Here is a 21,171-nt window from a genome sequence, read left to right as displayed (position 1 = left end):
TCCTAAGAAACTGTAGAATGAAAAGTGCTACTAAAACTGTCATTATTTCTTTCATGTTAACAGAACGATGTGCTAACATCAACACAATCTAAATTTGAGTGGTAAAATTAACACGTCATTCTATTAATATACAAAATAATGACAGTTTTAGTAGCATTTCCATAATTAAAAAGAATCGCATATATTAAACTCCAAAATTGAAAGAGTAGCAACCGAAAATCTGTTTAAAAACAATTGTAAAGCATAGAATTCTGTTAGAATTAAACGACAAATGTCACTAGAATTGTGATAAATTATTAGCGCGATACTTTTGTTCCAAGTGCCGTAATATTTCCTATGTTTAAAACCCTAAAATTGATAATTGTTTGAATTTTATTTTCAAGTTACATATATTGGTATAAATAGAACAGTGCTAACGGGGAACTATAGCCAAAAGTGGAAATATTTTTCTTTTTCTTGTAAACTTTTTAAAACAGGAAGTGTTTTGCTAGATTCGCAAAGTTAGCACGACATATTTTTATTTTTACTTTTTTAGTATAAAAGATGAGATCCTTTTTTTATCTCTGTAGGAACTGTAGAACTATGACAAGTGCTCCTGGAACTGTGCTACTAAATTATTTTTTTTTATATTAATAGAATGTCGTGCTAACTTCACAGATGCATACACTAAGGTGAGTGAAAAGTTGGCAACTCATCTTTTTGCACCCGTAAGTTTTAACGTAAGTTTCGTTGCATCCGCAATAGTTCTATAAGATTTTAGAAATAGTGTGTTTCATTAATTTAACTACTTTTACTGAAAAATTAACATTCGAAAATTTAAAGTTCTAACTTTCCGTGGCACCTCAAAATTTGGAAAAATTAATTTTGATCTTGAAACTTTATAGTTCTCGAAGGATATCATAATTTCTGCTATAAATTTTAGCTATAGAAAGCGTTTGGACCGAGATAGTTCATGTATCGAAACTTGATTTGTAGTGCGAAAATGTGGAAGTTACTTTTTAAAAGATCAAATACTTCGAATTAACAACAAGTCGAGTGCAGCGGCCTTGACGCTTGTATTGCGACGTACAGAATGCTGTTGCGCAAAGTCATAGGTCGACGTGAGAGCATTCACCTATCGATACTCAAGCGAGCAAGTAGAGATGCGCCTTTTTAAACTGCATCATTTTTCCTCAAAGCATGATCGAAAAATAACAAATATATCTTGCGATTGTTGTAATAAACAATTATTAGATCTCGTAATTAACAATTAGTGTCGAATACGAAACGACTCTTTATAAAAGCACATAGATATTTCGTATGACATTTCTTTGATACAGGAATGGAAGCGCTAGAGGGGATATTATATAAATATTATAAACTGTCATTTTTGTGATATCCAAGGCAATAATTATTTTTTAACGATGTATTTAAATTTCAATTTTTCTTGCAAGATACAATAATCATCTCGTTTATTAAAATATAATTAGATAATCATTTGTTTTAATAAAAATCTGCATAATTACTCAATCATTTAAATAAATCAATATAAATAATTTAATTCATTTTATTTATTAAAATAAAATTCATCCTAATTTGTTAATCTACACACATACGAATTTTACTTGTTTCAAAATAAAAAACACAGAGCGATGTAAATTAATGAAGCTCCCAATTTGGTCAAAACGATAAATAATTGTCAAGCATTGTCGCAAATTTCTATGTTTCTTCCGACAATACTCCGTAACGAACGTTCCCCGGAAACTCAGTTAATTCGTCGTTAAATGAAGGAAAACAAAGTTCGACATGCGTACCTAACACGATAAGGAAAAAGGGCGCGATCGAAATTTTAGCAAACTATACTTGCATCTGTATTCGTTTGTAAGAAATTTCGGATGCGAGTTAGTTTTGAATTGGTAGCAAATATATAGGGAAGATAACGACGACGTAGGCTTTCTCTCCGGAGACGAGGAAAGTAGGTCGCAAACATTAAATGCGTTAGACATTCGCGTGCGTATTGCGCTCCGAAATCGGTGTGAAACTTTGCACCGTCGCGTCGTCTCATGTGAGAATATAATTCCACGTGTCGTTTCTAGAGAGGAAAGCTCTCATCTCGGGATATGTCCGCCATCGCCAAGTTTGCCTACCAAAATTTATCCGGACACGAGTGCAAAACCGTGAAGCAACTATGATGATAAGATGCAAATTTACGCGTGAAGCTCACGAACATCGCGTATATACGACGATAATTCGACGAAATATTTCCCCCGAATTGTCGGACTGAACTTATTTAGACTAAAGCTATGACCTAAAGTTGCCTCAAAGCAAGAACAGAGCGCTGAAAAGTTTCTACTCACGAAAGAACAACCCCAGGAGATTTTTAGTGTCAATCCTAAAGTTAACCTGATTTATCTCAAACTATCGTAATACATATTTAAAATCTGAGTTGTGAGACATCAAAACTTCGTATAAACGGATATTCACTTTATATAACGTCTTGTTTTTAACAAATTACAAGTTAATAATATTTAAAGTGTATTAATTTTCCACACGATAAACCTCTTAACATATCTCTTTATTTATAAAAAAAAATTAGGATTAATAACTTTTTAAGATTATTTTAAAATTTTATAGCAATACTTAGCTACTTTATTTATTTTTTTTAACAAGAGCACATGCTTTTTCTCTAAAAGCGGAATAGGTTTTTAAAGCTTCAATGGTTCACTATAAAAATGTTTTTTGCATGTCGGGAAAGATTTGGGCAACGCTGATTTTATAGCACACTTCGTCACTAGACAATTTTATTGTTCCCCAGCATGGCATTCAACACTTTTTATGGGATACGTACGCGTTTTACCGTTCACTTCTTTTCAGCATCGAAAATAAACAAAGCTGATGATAACAATGAAATACGAATTAATATAAACTGCACCGTGATTTTCCGAGTAATTAAATATTACACCGCGATTCAGAACAATTTATCTCAATTTGTTCGATAATGTCAAATTTCAACAATAAAAGGCATTGTTTCGTGTTGCAATTAAATAATACTGCAAATATTATGACTATCATCTTTGAATCAAATATTGAATACTCGGTTTACTACTAAAATTTTCTATTAATTTTACGTTATTTTACTATATTACCTTTAGTTTGTGTTATAAATTCGTTAAAGACATATAATACGCTGCAAAACAATTTTTTATATTTACGATCAATTTTACCAGGTTGTTAGACAAAAACATAGGTCGAGATCACGTTACGAATTCCGAGTAGGACCGGAATTTAGTCTTGAAATAACTACTTCATTAATCTAAATCCAGTAGACTGTCGCACATCATCATGCATGTTATTGCCAAAGTCAAAGCGTGTGAAAATTTATTTCTACATTCTATGTAACAAGTCAAGTCGCTAAACGCATAAACACACAAAACATATATTTATATACACAACTCAACGTAGACAACATGGAATAAGCATACAGTTGCATCAGATATAAATTTAAAGACTCCGCGATTTATTTGTTAAAATTTAATATCAGTAAAAATAAAAGTTTACAAACTATTTTACAAAACATTCGTAAAAGTTTTCCAAAGCATAAACTAATTTGTACTTAAATACGCCTATTGAGTGGCGTTTACAAGGAAATTTTAGGGCATAAAACTTAAACTTTATATCTTGATCCGTAAGATATTAATCAATGACAGTTGAATACTAATCAACTTTCGAATTAATCGATTTTTTACGGCTTAAGACTTACATCTTAAATTTTACGCCACAAAATCTCATTATGGACGCCGCTTTAATCTGCGTACATTGTTATTTAAACTGAGAGTCATTTGAAATATTTAGTAAAAATAATTTATTTGGAAATATATTAATATTCAACATATTTTTGTATATATATTTTTAATAGATTAAATAATTCCTATAGATAAAACCCCCAAACAATTATTATATTATTCAATACCTACGTCCGAATAAACTTCCGTCAAATGCTCATACGATCATTAAATTCATATGCTTCAACTCGAAACTTATTACCCGAGACATCCCAATCAGGCGTTCATTTGCAATTATCATTGTTCTGGATTTCAACTCAAATCGTATATACACTTTGCATACACACGGCTGCGGCGCGCAGCTATTTAAAGATTTTCCAATAAAACGCTCAAATTTATATTCGAACACATGTATCCCAGACCTACCCAAAAAGCTTTTTGTATTTTGTAAGGTCAATGTCATGCTCGATTTTCCCACGCGATTGAATGAAACATCTTAAACTATCTGTCTAATCGCGTTATGATATAATATCGAGTTATTTTTTAAGTTCTATTCACATATCGTATTGCATTTAGATATAGTCTGGTACACGTGTTATGTCTAGAAAATATATGACTATTATGAATAAAAAAATACTTCATGTACTAGTTTCAGTTTATGAATAATATCCTAAGATAGATACACTTTCATAACTTCTCTTTATGAAAAAATATTCAAGTGACAAAAAGATGATGTATTGCAATTTTCTCAGAAAGTTTTAAACTCAACATCAAGAATAAGAATGTCGGCTTTGCGTATCGTTAAAGGTGCACTGTAATATTTATGTTGCAGTACATATTAGACTAATTAGACTTTAAAAAAAGTTTCAATATTAATTGTGTAAATGGATCGGACGAATGTTGTTGTTAAAGTTATAAAAAAAAAATTAATTTCACTTAATACGACAATCTGAAAATAAAATCTGTGAATCATCTCGCTTCGTTACGATGCGATTCGCGGAATACATCGTTAGCCGCAAGTGACATTTATCTGTTCGTGATACATGTGCATCGCGATAAAGTAGACACGAGGTGCACTGTCTTACTCGTTTCAACGCCATCACCATCACTTCAGGTGCAAAATATTGGCAACCATATGGCGACACACCCGCAATATTGTATCGCGATAACTTAAATTAACGTCACACCTCTGGTGATTAATGTAAGCTGTGAAATACACTTTGGTTTCGTTTTACGGTTCTCAGACGACATCTAGATGAAGTAAGATAACACCGACAGGTGTAACTTAGTTATAAAGAGATCTCGTTACAAATAGTTTGCAAACATTTACAAACAATAACATTTTTGTTATATTAAAAAATTTCATCTACGTTTGATTAATTATATATCGTATTTTAATGTGTAAGATTTTTATATAATACTTATACAAATTAAATGAATTTTACGAGTTAAAAATAAAAATTTAAAAAACCTTTAATATTCCTAGATTTTATGTCACCAACTTACGCCAATAGAATAAACATAATTCAATAACGGATTAATAAATGTCACAATGACAAATATAGATTGCTTGGCGATTTTATATACGTTGGTATCGAAAGCCTATTCGAGAAATTCTGCCATAAATATAATATTTAGTTCAATTTGCCTTGCACCTCATAAAAGCTCGCTTATAACGGCAACCGTATGTCGAGGAAATATATCGCCACTACCAGCATATAATCCAGATTTACATCGACTACTTCCAGCTGCAACTGTCAGGTTGATATACACGTTCAGGTCTGATTGCGCGTCGAAGTAAAAATTTCTTAAATTTAGTATGTTTTATCAAAATAACGGTTTTCCAATTAATGCTCACAGATCCTATCCAGTAAAACACACGTATATGCTATGCAAAACATTCTATCTGGATAAATGTTTGTCTAGCGGATGAAAAAGCCGGAAATCGAATTGGCAGTATGTTTTCGTGCAAAATGAAATATCGATCAATACAATTTGCTGATTGAATATGTAGAAACTCACACGGGAAGAAAATTACAAAATAATTTGTGAGACGGGAAGCACCGATTAATATATTTGAATGGATAGTAGGTACGACAATTCATTTGTAAATGTCAAGGAGAAGTAAACTGCAAAATGTTGAACGAATAATCGCGCTATTGGAAACAAAGAAAGGGAGAGAATAAAAACGAAAATGGAGAAAGAGGTAAAAGCATGCTTAAGAGTTAAAACCTTCAAGGAAGCTCTAGCTTCTATGAGCTTTTAATTAAATTGAGACGATGAGCCGTTAATGGAATATAAAGTCACGTTTCAGCAGACTCGAAATTAACTGGTGCTTGTACACGTCACAAAATTCTCGCTCATTTTACTGCATATTAAAGCTAAATTGCCCATTACACAACCACAAACAATGTCAGTCTTCTCTATAACAAAAATTAACGAGATACATACTTTCTTGTACAGTTTGAAATTTTCGACATTAGCTTTTGTACTCGCCGCAACTATCTATACAACTATCAACATTATTATACAGCTGTGAATAGAGAGATTATTAGATTATATAATCTCTCTGCTTTTATCTTCATAGGAAGACAACTGTACTTTTTGTCATCAACAATAAGGATAATATTCAAGATAATTCGCAACATAAAGCAAAAACATTGTGTTCGCACTGCGCAATGTAGACACTTCGGTAGTAACGGCAGTATTGTTGGCACTTTCGGTTATCGCGCGAGCAAGAAGCCTTCAGTCGTCTCTTTAATTAGTGGTTCAATCGCGGGAGAGACGTAAGAAAACGTGCTTTGCGTGACCGGATAGCTATGTGAGCGCTTGAACAGAAGCGGCGCAGCAAACAATGTCGAATGACATCGACCCGACCGCCAGTGCGGGCGAGAGAGAGAAACGGCGGGAGAGCTCAAAGCTCATCTATTATTGGCGCAAAACAGAAATAAAATGCAGTGCGACGGCCTGTGAAATCTACGAGGCTGACGTGCTGCCAACTTTTGTTCTCTGTGGCTTTGGCTTCAATATTTTCAATTCCCGTTATAGTCTGTGTCGCAGAATTGCGCCACTTTTCCGTCCCGACTCTTCTGCACCGAGTTAATACAGAAGGGGAAAAAAAACAAAAAAACAAAAAAAAACAAGAAAAATGCACTGCACGTATAACAATTGTTCTGTATTGGGACATACATTATGAATGTTACAGCTTTTCCTCGTGCTACATTTTAAATGTTAAAAAATTTCATTTGAGAATAAAATATAATTTATGAATTATATTATTTTTTATACACGACAGCTTTAAAGATATATGTTGAGAGAATTACGTGACTTGCGTTTTTAAAAATTATCAGCGCATGAAATGAAAAAAAAAAAAAAAAAAAAGAAAAAGACTTGATCGTACTAGCGTTAATAAATTGAAGTGAAAGACTTACCACAGTGATGGGGTAAACTGGATTGATAATTGTGAAGAGGAGGACGTGGTTCGGTTTATTATTGTCTTCTCTGAAACATTAATTGATACGTATTATTCCAGTGAACGCACAGAGAACTTTAATGAAGTTCGCCCTACGGCATAAGTGCACGATAAAATCATGAATTTCTATCATTTGTCCTCGTTAAAAGGAGCTCCAATTATTTGAAAATTCAATTACGGAAGCCCGTTCGAAAACGAGGCCTGGATTATCGCCGAGTTTGCAAAAACTAGTTCGCCAATAATAATTCATTCTTCGTTAACTGCAGCACGGACGTCTTGCTGACATCGCGTAAAATCGAATTGATTGCACTCGTTGAAACTAGAAATATTATTCCGGATACGTTTTTTACACGAATTGAAAATAAAGAAAATCAAATTCCGCAGATCTATATACGTATAAATTATAATCAACAGCACCTACATCACTGTCGTATCCGTGAAATTAAAATGTCAAAACTTCGTCAAACTTCCTTTTCAATATTAGCGAACTAATTCATTGTTACACCGCTAGCAGCGTATACGTAATTCTATCATTGAATTGTGAAGGATATATATTCAATGTACAAAATATATTCAAATGTATACACATATATAAATGGTAGTATCGCAATTTATAGAAAATTCACAATTCAAAAAATATTTCTGATATATAGAGTGTACGTGGATTGCACACGTGCATCATACAGTGTAACGGATTATGACGTCAAGAATGGAAAGATAGGTATCTCGCATTCTCGGTTGAGGGAAAAGCGAAACGAAGTAATCTCCAGCCGAGATTTGACATGCTCACGTGTTGTATAGTGAAGCAACCGACCGGTGATGGACACCGCGCGATATATTTTTCACTGTTGATATTGGTATATACGTCTCTTCTTCGTGACTTGAATCCAACGTAAAAATCAATCGCTGTAATTTTTCCCCCAAGTGAAATGGCGAGAATGCCGTTGCATCGTCTAATAACGCGGAATATCCAATTGCGAGAATCGATACAAATTGAATTACCACTTGTGACGATCATCGTTATTCGAAGCTTATTTGTATCAAGTTCTCATATTTGCGATACGGCTTATTATTCATAGGATATCCCGAAATGGATGAAAACACGTCTGCAATAATGCTCCAACATCTTTCTCAGTACTCCCAACAAATAAGTAATTGGAGTTTAAAGATTGAAGTAGACGAAGGAATGTATCTCTCTCTCTCTCTCTCTCTCTCTTCCTCTCTCGATCGCAAAAATAAAGATCGTTAGATTTTGAAATTTTACAAAAATATAGAAACTCGTGAATAAAGATTAATTTAATATCGTTTTACTTCGATTCTTCTCGATTCTTATTGCTTATCTAACATCTAATATCTGATATCTGCATCTGTGACCATTCAATGATTCGCCAGCTCGAATTCACTTTACCCAGAAGTTATCGTGAGTTCGTGCAGTAGATATCATTCGCTATCGGATTGCCTCTGTTGGATTGAATCATGCTTAATGCTCGACTTAACTTCTTATTATTAGATTTGGACTGTAGGATAGCAGCAGCAGGGTCAAACTTTGTGACAACTGGCTGCGTTTTAATTAATTTTCGCTGTCGCGATGTATAGAACGCGTCTTGGCGCTTATCAGCCGTCCAATTCCACGCTTGAGCGTTCTCTTAATGGCGTGTCATTGATATAATAGGGCACAAATAAGAACGTATTTCTGGATGAAAGACCGCATTTGCATTTTCATTGGAAAGAACGAATATAATTTTAAAAAGTCGTGTAATGATTTAACTTTAATTTAATTTAATTTATTGCAAAGCTATATATGAAAAAGGCTATTATAAGATATAATTAATATAAAGTGAAAAAATAATAATTTAAATAAAATGCAATCTGAAAAAATATCAATATTTTTAGAAGTTGCAATATGCGTAAAATTATATCAACGGCTGAGAACGATCGAACGAACGAATTGCATGTAATTGATATCAACTTGTTTGTACAATATTAAGTGGCCTGTGAGACTTGCGAGACGATCAAATGGCGCCATCAATAGTGAAACTCATCATTGTCCAATTAAAAGTGTTGCAAAAGTTGAGTTGGGTCTAAAAAATGATGATGCACAGTTGATAATATATCGTGAAACTCAAGATGACGATAATAAACTATTAATTATTGATCAAAAAATTTAATTTAAAAAAAATAATTCCACTTAGAATCATTGATTACATTCTACATAAAAAAAATTTGTAGAATTGCTTTTTTTTTTTACATATTGATAAATTTTTTGCAATGACAAACAACTGTCATCGGTTTGATCGTTAAAGTTCTATCAATTTCAATGCACAAACAAATCGATAGAAATATTTTTCTAACAATTCCATCATTTTTATTATAAATATGACTTTGTATATAAACGGATACATATGACAAAAAATTAAGTCAAAGATTATTTATCCTAATTTTATAATTTTTAATTGTTGTCTGTTGTTTCTTTATCAACAAAACACGTTTATGTGTGATGCACGTGCAATTGTCCACAATTAGTTTTCGAAAACATAAACATACGACTTTCCATTTACGCGAATCAACAATGTATGCAAACTCACCTTTTTCGACGTGGTTCATCTCCGTACCCGCCATATTCGTGATTCTGCAACAAGAAATGAGCAACAGCGTTAGTAAGTTTTTCCTTGAAGACGATTTGTTAAATCCGCACGGATAAAACTCCTAATGGCTTTATCCGAGCGACATCATTCGCCTTGCCATCCGGTCATGCGGTTAGCAAGTTCTCTCGAAAATACGACTCTCGCAAGTAGTACTAACTACTTGCAAGTCGAAAGTGCGCATTTCCCGAGCAGCAACATGTGTTACCGTCTTCCATCGTAAGAAAAATCGTGTGAGACAAATTTGCACGTCGATTTCGGGTAAATTTCGATGGTGCGCGGCGACGTCACTAGTGGATGCGCCGTGCTCGGTCAGTCTATTAATACGCGTGCACGCGTCTTTTTACCATGGCACCCAAAGCGACGGAAATAGTGCAGCGGGACACCTTAGGGGCTGTGTGACGTATGGACTTAGATAAATTCTTGCGACCCAATCTAAATCACGTAGTTAAGGGGCGCAAAAAAGCAAAACTTGCCATTTCCAATCCTTCAAATTAAAGGTTTAGAGGCATGAAACTATATAGTTTACTAATGATCTCATTCAGATTTGTCGCAATTTTCCCTGATTTCTAAATAAAATTTCAAGATTTTTCCTGATTTTCGATATTTTAAAATTGTTTGTAGTAGGTTGCATTTTCCTGATCTTGATTTGAGAATTAAATATTTTGTTGAGAGATCAATTTAACATAGCAATGTAAATTACTATTAATGTTACTGACACTGTTTGCATTTTTAATTGTTAAGTTGGTAGTATTTAAAAAATGTATAAATGTAACGTATATATTAAAACTTCTTTAAATTCGAGTAAATAAGAATTTTTATTTTCCAGAAATTTGCAAAATTTCCTGACTTTTCCTTGATTTCTCTGACCGTTTTTAATTTCCTTAACCATTCCCTGATTTCCTTGAGTTCCAATTTTGTGGCAATAAAATTGTAAGTTTAAGTATTATACAGTTTTTTTTTCCATATATCATACTTATAAAAAACATGTTTTCTACATTTTCAACTTTGATTTTAATATCCAAAACTCTTTGAGGAGCATTAAGGCTTGTATTCGTAATCTATTCTTATTTCAAGATATATTAAGTAATGTCTTAAGATGCTACAACTTCGTGATTGGTTTATGTACTATCTTAAGACCTGACAGTATAAGAACAGACTATAAATACCGACTTGTGAAAACTGCTTCTCTCTAGCAACCTTATCAGATTTCTGAAAACAGTGATAATTAATCCTTTTGGTGGAATCAGATATCAAACTATCATCAAACATCGGTCCGAACGTTGGGATTTAATCAAAATGTCGGTACGAAGACTTGTAACAAAATTGTAGACGAGGTTTATCTATTTTTCATACCGTGTGCCAAACCACCGCGACATGGTTAGTCATTGTGCTTCCGAACGTAATCCACCTTGTGAAACCGCGCGCAAATGTCAATCCCTAAGCGTGTAGTCGCTTCATAACGCGTAATGCGCAGCGCAGCGGGTGTAGTGAATAAAACATGAAGCGGGGTACATTTGTACGTTGGAGTGACGTGTCGCTTGTCGCGGGTAAATAATTCATTCGCATTTTCCACAACCGCGAAACAGGTGAAATCCGAGTATTCACGCGAATCCAATTATCGGTACAAGATTATCCGGTAACTTGGTAAATTCTGACTCGAAAACACCTAAAACAATATCGTATATACTGCAACAGTTTCACGTGTTGCAACACGGAAAAATTAAAATCAAAAGCTACCTCATTTACGGAGAAATGAAAAAAAGAGAACTGCAGATTCTCATAATGTTCAATATATTGTTGCTTTAGAATCATTCTGAATCTATTGTTTGAATACAAAAGCGATTAATTCCATTTAAATACAGTTATCTTTTTATTGTATGCTTCTATTTTTCATTTACATTAACAGATGATTAAATCAATTTGTAAATGAAAAACAAAACGAAATTTTTTTTTTTTTAATTATCGCACAATAATATTTATTACGCATTATTGTGTTTCAGTATAACTGCGTGTCCGTCGAAGATATATAATTTAATACACATACATATAGAATATATTTCGAACTAGAGTAAATCCACTTCAATACAAATTATGTCAAAAAATATCGATAATATATGTAAACATTCCAATCAACACGTTACATTTTCATCGAAAAAAAGTAATTAAAAATTCATGAAAAAATTTAAAAAGGTATAATAATTCTTATAAATATATGTTAATCTTTCAATATTATTAAATGTTTTAATGTGTAACATCTATTATATACTATCGGCTCAAATATAAAGACAAAAAACATGAACAAAGAAAATACGTAACAAAGCTCATTCTATTGTGTATGAATCTGCATGTATGCATCGTTAATGATCCGCTTACAAAATTAGCCTGAATGGTAAAGGTGACAAAGGCGGACTGCCACTTGGTTTTTATACGTAAAATGAGACATTCGAGGCGTATCGTTTTCGCGGAATGTCTAGTCGTTAAATAATGAAGTCGTAAGGAGCGATTAACGAGCGTTTTTACTATTCCCATCGAGAGGAGGTAAGTGTCAAACGTGAATATTTATCATTAAATAAGAGATTGATAGAATTCTTATTGCCAGTTAGATTCTTTTAATTCTTTTCTGTGTCGTTACAAGTCAGCGTGTTTGTTATTGGGATTACAGCCATTAGTATGTATATCATGTTTGATTAATATCATTGTATCTTCTTCGTGGAACATCTCACTGAATAATGAACACGTAATGAATACGGCGATTTTAATGAATGTCTATTCTTCTTGTCACTAGGCAGCAATTACTGCAAGAACGTTAAGCGTAAACAAAAACGTACAATATGAACTAGAAATATGTCATCTTCAATGAAATACAAGGCTATCGTTAGTCAAATTTGTATAGGGAAAAAAAAAAATACTTTGACGATTACAACTAATAGAATTTCTATTTAATTTTTTAAATTTTTATGTAAAACTGTGGGAACTATAAAAAAAACACTGGTAACTGTAACACAGAACCACAAAAAATTTTTTTTTGTTCCTTTACGCTTGTTTAACGTATCGAAATATATTTAAATCAGTTCTGCGATCACATTTTAATGTCATATTTACACTTGTTCTTTTCCCCAAAATGTTTCGATTTTCACAGAGATTTTCCGTCATTTTTCTCGATCAAGTAAAAAAACTGATGAAGTCGCAAAACGGCATACGGATTCCCGGTTTGTGTTTCCCTAGAAAAAAATGTTTGATTATATTTTTTTATTTAACAGAACGTCGTACACTGATTTTACAGATCTGATTCTTTTATGCAATTAATGCATTAAACATTAATTACATTTATATTTATCGCGTTTGCCTCATCGTATCTAGCCTAACACGTTTGTGAATACGAACGACTGGAGATACCTACTTTCAATAGACTTTGTAGTACACGAGGTGCGGAGCATCTAGCCGGAACGACATACGTTCACCGTTATGCGGATTCGCGAATGAGCGCAATTCGAGCGTCGCCGAGCGTAATGATTTATCGCCGACGATCGCTCGTTAATTATTCGCCGTCGCGGCGTCGCGTCCATGACTTGCGAAATGCAGCTGAACGGCCGCCGAAAAAGAATACCACGCGAATAAAGCGGTAAGAATCCGCTCGGGCGGACGGCCAAGCGGAGGGACTCCCGGGAGAAGAAGTCTGCGTAGATAATATTCGACGCACAACGCGTCCAACATCTCCGTCATCACGAACGTCCTATAGCTCACGCATAGTATCGCCGTTACGAGGCAGAATACCGCGGGGATCTGTCATACGTTGTTATAAACATAACTGCTATTGGCGCGCGACCAACCACGTGCTTACACGCTCAATGGATGTCACGCTGGTCGTCTGAGAAAAAAATCGCCGTGCTGAGATCTCACGCGAGATCGTCATCCGGTCAATGATGATCAATGTTAAGGAGGCGAATAACGGTGAAGTGTTTTCCATGTACGATGAAATACACAGATTTCTTTTCGTATTTTGACTCAATACATATTCGAGAAATGTCGGAACTTGTTAAGACTATTTTCAGTTTATTTTTCAATTTTATTTCCTGAAGTTTTAAAATGTTTTCTTTTTTTTTTTTTAATTTAAATAATAAACACTATACAATCTAAATAATTTATAAACTGATACTATGAAATATATTATGAACGATATATGTATTACTTGAATACTGGTATTATTTTATACTCTTCTTACATCTAACGAAAGTTTTTTCTTACCGTTGTTTCATATTTATCGTATACATATATCGTATCTAACTCATACACGAGGCAATTATTCTTTCCTATGTAAAATACCTGCATGAAAATTAATCCATAACTTTTTTATATTCCAAGACGAGACGAAACACGTCCTTTCAAATGCAATCACCTTACGAGTGAAAATCGATTATTCATGAACGATATACAAAAAATCGTGTCGCTGTTGCATCGTATATAACGTTACGCTATAACGTTAAGTTTTGAAAAAGCCGTCTTGAATGATAAACAGGATGCCGATGTTCCATTTAAAGTTTTCTATTTTAAAGACTCACAACGTAAAAGTCTACAGGTATATGAACAATTATTTAAAGGTAAAATATGCAAAATTATCGCGAATGCAACAGAATCGTCGACAACTTGTTCGCTTCTGAACACGCGGGAACGCAGAAAGTTCGTTGCAGAGGCGTTGCTCCTGTTTGTAATCTCTTTATCAGCACGTGGCTGGCACGTAGCCAATCGACTTTCTCCCCGGTATAGAGCAGCAACCTATTCGACCGACTCCTGCAGTTCGCTTCGATTTGCTCTGACCACTGTTCTAGATCAGCTAGAGCATTGACCGGGAAGAGAATAGACGAGTAATAGCGTAGCACGCACGCACACCTATGAGTATGTCAATCGATTAAACTGTCGTTCGAATTCAAGTCGATTTACGAAATAGCAAGTGCACAAAGATATGCCATCGAACAGAACCAACTCTATTAACGTACGTTAAGACTAAGCGAAGTTTATCAATTCTATGTATTTTGATAATAATCGATAAAAAAAAAATGGCTAAAAATAATATTAATAATAGTAATTTTCTCAATTTGTAATATTCTTAAGTGTAATATTCTCAGTGTAGAAGAATTTAGGAAAAGTACTTTTATTTCAATGGAGAGTCACTCTTCCAATTCCTTTATATATAAAAGAGAAATAAAAGTTGAAGAAAAATTTAGCTAGATACAAAGCTGAAAATAATGGCACAAAGTACGTATCACGCTCAAGCTGGTTGTTAGAATGTTAAAACTTTTTACAGCAATCGCCCATCATACTCGAGATTCTTATAACACAATTATTTTGATGATCCGATAAAGTTATTTTCAGATCTGTACTTAGCAAAATTTGGTGATACCTCATACTTCTGCAAAACCGTTCTTTCCGTGCACACAGTTGGAAAAATCCACATTCGTCTTTTTTGTAAAGATTGTTAACATTTAATTTACTTCAGACGCTAGCGCGCGTGAAAGGGCAATGTGAACTTTCTGGAATAAAATTTGTTAAGAAACCTTAAGTAAGTTTACACTCTCTCTCGTCTTCTCTTACGCTTACACTCACAGATGTTATCGAAATTCTGATAAACGAGTCTTTAAAGAGTTTCACACACACACACACACACACATACCTATACAGAATTTCACAACGATCGGTAGAACTTCGGAAGATTCGAACATTCGCATGTTACTATATCTAGTTCGCTCGTTTGCGAATTGCGTTTCCCGTTATGATAATCAATTGCGAAGTTGCGCATTTTCCCGATCACATTCCCAACTATAGTATTTTACTTTCTAGTACTTTCAAAATTTCGATATAACTAAGCATTTAGTTACATCACTGGCTCAAATTTCTAGTAAAACTCATTAATTTCTGCGCTAGTTTGATATAAAGTATATACATTATTTAAACAATATTTTCTTTAATCTAACATTTTCTGAATACATCCTCCAAAGTTCTAACAATTATTGAAGCAAAATGCTTTATTACTGAAAATAATATTTAATCTTATCGCTGGAAATAATACTGTAACAAGAACTTTTCTCGATTCATTTAAATACTATTTAATTATTCATATCTCATTCAACTATTTCTAGAAATGTGCAATTATACCTACATTATATACGACACTGCGTGTAAAAACTAAAACTATTTTAATATTTAAATAATTTCGCCTACGTTGTTAATTTGGGTACAAGTAATTGGCGAAATATTCGCGTTCGGCTCGGCAACACCATGTATTTCTCAAAGGAAAATTAACACGTAATAAAGCATAACGACGAGCGCAACGCGAGTTAATGAATCGGACGAATAAATAGTAACACGTAGCATGCGATTTCTTGGAAAATGCATAGGCAAACCGGTTAGATGTTACGTGCGTCGAGTTCTCGCGCGAATTCCCTCGAGTGCGCTCGTTTGTGTGTATACGTGTACAATCGCCGTGCCCCAATTATCTTGTCGGCTATGAATTACGTACGGACCTCCCGCCACGTCGGCATCCGCCTCGGCAGGACGAAACTTTTCGTGCATTTCGTGTTAATTTCATATAGCCGAACAGCTGGTGTCTTCTCACATTTTGGGGACCGGCAGGGATAGAGAAGTGCGCGAACTACAAACTTATCCCTCCAAAAAAAAAAAAAAGAAGCACCGCCAGAATTCTCACCAGGACGTAACACGGAAAGTTTCCGCGATTTCATGACGCTTTTAATCCACCACCGCTTTGCCTTCCTGTCGCGTGCCGTGTCACGATTTCTGATTCACCTTTAAACTTCTAGTTTTCGCCACGATTTTTGTTCCTCGTGGAAATTTAAGTTTTTTTACCCGGATATTTAAGTCTGATAGCGACTCTTAAGATCAAGACTAGAATAGAAAATGATGCAGAGTAATTAAACTTGCTTTGGAAATTGTAATATTTGTTATTAAAAAAAAATTATTTTAAAAAATCTTAAAAGAGTTAACAAAATTTGTCTGTTCCCTAAATTTTATCTACATCCCATTTGCGCAAATACGATTACACACTGTGAGAGGATAAAAATTATCATAATTTAACTGTAATTCACAGTAATTTTCGGTACCAATTACATATCTATGACAGAACTATAAATATAATTATTATCACTAACATCACAGCATAGTAATAATTGTAAAAATAAAATTTTCCAAACACTTTGTTTAGCTTATTTTATCCATATTTCTACAATAAACCTCCTTCGTGATAAATTACGTCCAAACATGAAATTCGAAAGAAACACAAAAGAAGAATAATTCCTAAAAACATTGAAGATATCGCCTATCGTCTTTATGCAAGTCGGAATTTGCTAAACGAACTATTTGGGGCATTTGGGTGATTCTAAATCACGTCCAGTCGTCCGAGACTATATTTCGTCACGGCAAATTGATTCTGAACGCAATTATTAGAGCAGAATAATGCGCGTCGCCAGCATACCGGGCGTTACAGGATCAGTTTAATTTCTCTTTTTCTCGAATACCGGCCGACTCCGATGTGCAAGACAGAATCCGTCCGTCGTCGTCGAACGACCTGGCTCTCGAAAGACCGCCCGAAAATATTTCAGACACGCCTCGCCTGTCTGTGCCTGTGCGAAAACGCGTCAATCCTTTCCACCACCGAACTTTTAATCCTGCACGCGAATCCTGTACCTTCGATTTTCATGACTGTGGACTAATTTTAATAATCTTCATCCAACAATAACAAGGAAGGTTGTGTTTTATTTAAATTTTACTCCACATCACAATATTTCTTCTTCTATATCAACGTTGTTGCGACTCTTTCGATTATCTTGTATTTGTATAAAAATTGAAGATATCAATGTAAAGCGATGGACGACCTGTAATGAGAACCAAGCAACTCTAGGATAGCATTAATTTCATTGATTCTGAAAATCATTTTCTTGAAGAAAAAAAGTATTTTTATAATAAATTAGTTCATCGATATTTCAAAGAATTTCTTGTAAAAGGTAAATATTTCCATTTTTCGTCAAAGGAAGAAACATGAATTTAATACGGTGACAATGATTGCGCAAGGAAACAGAAAAGGTGAAAAAATATAACAGCGGAATTGAAAAACAAAAGCAGTCCGAAGCATTATTACAGAATAGCGACATTATAATTATCGTTAACTTGATTAAGTTACTGCGTTTGCGTACTTCAATGCAATGATAATTCGGTTAATTATGAATCTGTTATGACGTAACAATTATATTATGAACGTTGAATGTGGATGAATTGTGATAATAATCTCTGAAATAAGCGGATGTATGTATTTTATCGGCTTTAACGCTCGTCTAATCTTTTCGTGCGCTGCATTTTAATATCATATCACAAAATCATACATTAGAAAGTTCCGTTGTAATAAATCGTTTACGCACGTGAATGAGAGGAATTCTAATAATCGTTCTAATTTTCCCTATATTCTACGTTCATTACAAATTATGTTTGTTCTGATTAATGTCACTACTATAACTATGTATAATAGGAATTATAATTATCAGAGATTTACCGCATAATGTAATATATTCAATAAACAGATGATATTATAATACGACATGACGATATAATATATCTACCTAATAGAGAACTAACCTTTGACAGATATTGGCAAGATCAACTTTTATAGCAAAGATTTAAAATCAATCATGAAAATTTCTTTTATCGAGGATTCTGAATTTTAAGAAATTCAAAGAAAAACGTAAATGTGTAAACGACAAAATTTTACGGTATGATTAATCGAGAAACTTAACGAAAGTCTAATTTTACAGATTACATAAAAAAAAACGTAACGAATGTTTAGCGAACTAAATTTTTTATCATATTAAATCAATAATTCTACTATTCTTGTCATACTTTTCTCAGTCATGTTGTAAAAGTTATTTTGCGTATAAAATCTCATTGAATACAATAACACTTAGATATCGGAGAATAATAGAAAAAAATGTCGAAAGGAGACACAGTCTCACAAAATAAGATACACGTGTCTGAGATACGTTTGCCGAACTTCACATTCAGTGCACCTGAAGGAAGGAGGATCTTGGCTCTTTCTACGCTCCTCGTTAGTCTCGAAATATCAGTCGTCCGTATCCGGCTTTGAGCAAGCGGAAGAAATCTCGATGGTGCAACGGTGCGTCTCATTGCGAGCACGGAACGACAGGGAATCGAAAATGGGGAAAAGCGAGCATCATTAAGTGCTCCGAACGCGGCCCTCCTCGCCGTTCTAATTCCGCCGCAGCTTCTCGCGGCCTTAATTTCATTTAACTCGATGCCGTAAATTTTCGCACCGTGTATATACGCGGCGTCAAATGGCTCCTCGCCTAGCCCCTCGTCTCGCCCGAAGAGAAGTTCGTGTAAACAGGCGATAACGAGATACGACGATGACGGAGTTCAGGCCTTCGCCTCATGATAATCTCCATACCGGCACACGGCCCGCTCAGAGGTGATTCAACGCGAAAAGAATGATGGATCAAGCCTACCGCCGAAGATAATTTGCCGTCGAAAAATCTCATTTATGTTCTGCTGAATTCCGTAGGAAAGATTCGATTACTCCCATTTTCGAGAACTTTTATAAAGAGATCTGTTGAATGCTGCGTTTTTTTTTTCAATACCAAACATCTCGATGCGTTTATACAACTGTAACAGTTTTTTTTACTGCATCGATGTTTAAGTTCGCGTCATCGAGGAATATTTCTTTTCTTGAAAAAATATAGATAAAATATTGAAGTATAAACGGATAAACGTATAATCTGAATAAATGATATTTCTCTCTTTTATAGAAGATTTTAATTAGTTTCAAAACGCAAATCTCTATTTTCGTCAAAAGTTTCGGCGTGAAAATCGTCCGCGTGAAATCCTTCGATTTACGTCAACAAGACGGAATCTTTCGCGCAGTATTAAAAAGCGCTGGTAAAGGAAATGTATATGCGGGGGAAAATAAAAAGTCGGCGAAATATAAATTTAATACAATCGGATAAAAGGCACACTTGCGGCGCTCTACCTCAGCGTCGCTTTCGTCTTTCGAAACTTGATGCATTCTGTTGCCGCGGTGGATGCGCGTCGCATCGCGCATAAATATGTAGATGGATATTATTCGCGGCTGGCAGCGGCTTCGAAAGAGAGGCGAAAACTTCCGTGGTACGGATATAAACACGGTTGTTATGCGGCTGCGTCCATCCGAGACGCAATGCAATACTTCTGAAAGCGGAGCAAGCTTGTATGATGTAACACGCGCAACGCGTTCGTTCGGCGACGATAAAGGAACCGATAGCGGGCGAAAGAGGAGAAAAGAAATGCGAGCCTTCTCGCAATTTTCGGGAATGCAAGATTCGATATCAGAGCTAACATGATTTCTCGTCGCAAATCCTTTTCGGAATCACGACTTTTGATCGCGTGCATCTTCTGGATACGACACGCAACGTGAACGCGACATTCTTCGGAGATTTCAAATCGTCGGAAAGACAGAATGGAAAGGAGAGTGCGATATGCTGAAGAGATATGACAAAAATGTGAAATAATTAATATAATTACGTCACGATCTGTCACTGATAATATAATCTTGAAATCTAAAACTTCTTGTTCGTAGACAGAGAGCGTAGCTATAATTTCGAACATCAAAGGGATTTAGACATTCCCTTCGATAAAACGGTAAATCGATGTAAAACATATATAATATAATTTTAACGAATTGGGCTGCTTTTCTTGAAACTAGTTTGCAACTGAAATTTGCTTTTACGTTTCGCGCAGATGATTCTACGCCCCGTATTTTCTAACTGATGCAAATGGGAAAAGTAATGGGAGCGAAATAAGAATCTTCAATGAAACCCCCCCCCCCCCGTTTGTCCGTTGCTTAAAGTAATCCAGTTATTGTTTCCATTTCTATCGTTATCGCTACGGTCTTATAAAACGATCTTTCTTTAATTCATTTGTTGCGAAGCAACGTCATCCCTCGCCATTAATAAAGACATCTCTTTATAATGGGATGAATAGCGGAGCGCAAGAACTTTTCGCTTATGAAAACCTTATCAAATTCCGCGGTAGAATAATACATTCAACGTGAAATGTTTCGCAAATTCGTGAGTTTCATGTCAAACTTTAGCTTATTAAGTTTAAGTTAACTTTAAGCTATAGATCGCCTTGGAAAATTATGCGAGGCTTTTCGTAGCGCGCAGGAAGACGCTACGCAATGACGTTGCAGAAATAATATTACGCACTTGGCGGACGTGCATCGCGAAATAGATTCAATTATTCG

The 21,171-nt window shown here is 34.6% G+C and overlaps 1 protein-coding gene across 2 annotated transcripts in view; it reads right to left on the bottom strand.

Annotated features, from left to right (window-relative positions):
• LOC108755112 (heterogeneous nuclear ribonucleoprotein L) overlaps window positions 1-21,171 on the bottom strand; it is a 162,400-nt gene that overhangs the window by 126,357 nt on the left and 14,872 nt on the right. For both annotated transcript variants that reach the window (XM_018497930.1, XM_018497931.1), the window contains exons 2-3: window positions 9,819-9,862; window positions 7,193-7,262 (exon numbers count right to left, since the gene is read on the bottom strand). In XM_018497930.1, the coding sequence (XP_018353432.1) occupies window positions 7,193-7,262; window positions 9,819-9,862 (114 nt within the window). The remainder of the gene's footprint in view (window positions 1-7,192; window positions 7,263-9,818; window positions 9,863-21,171) is intronic.

The sequence above is a fragment of the Trachymyrmex septentrionalis genome, unplaced genomic scaffold, assembly GCF_001594115.1.
Source record: "Trachymyrmex septentrionalis isolate Tsep2-gDNA-1 unplaced genomic scaffold, Tsep1.0 scaffold83, whole genome shotgun sequence".
Classification (NCBI taxonomy): Eukaryota; Metazoa; Arthropoda; class Insecta; order Hymenoptera; family Formicidae; genus Trachymyrmex; species Trachymyrmex septentrionalis.
This window is presented reverse-complemented; position numbering and strand designations above follow the sequence as displayed.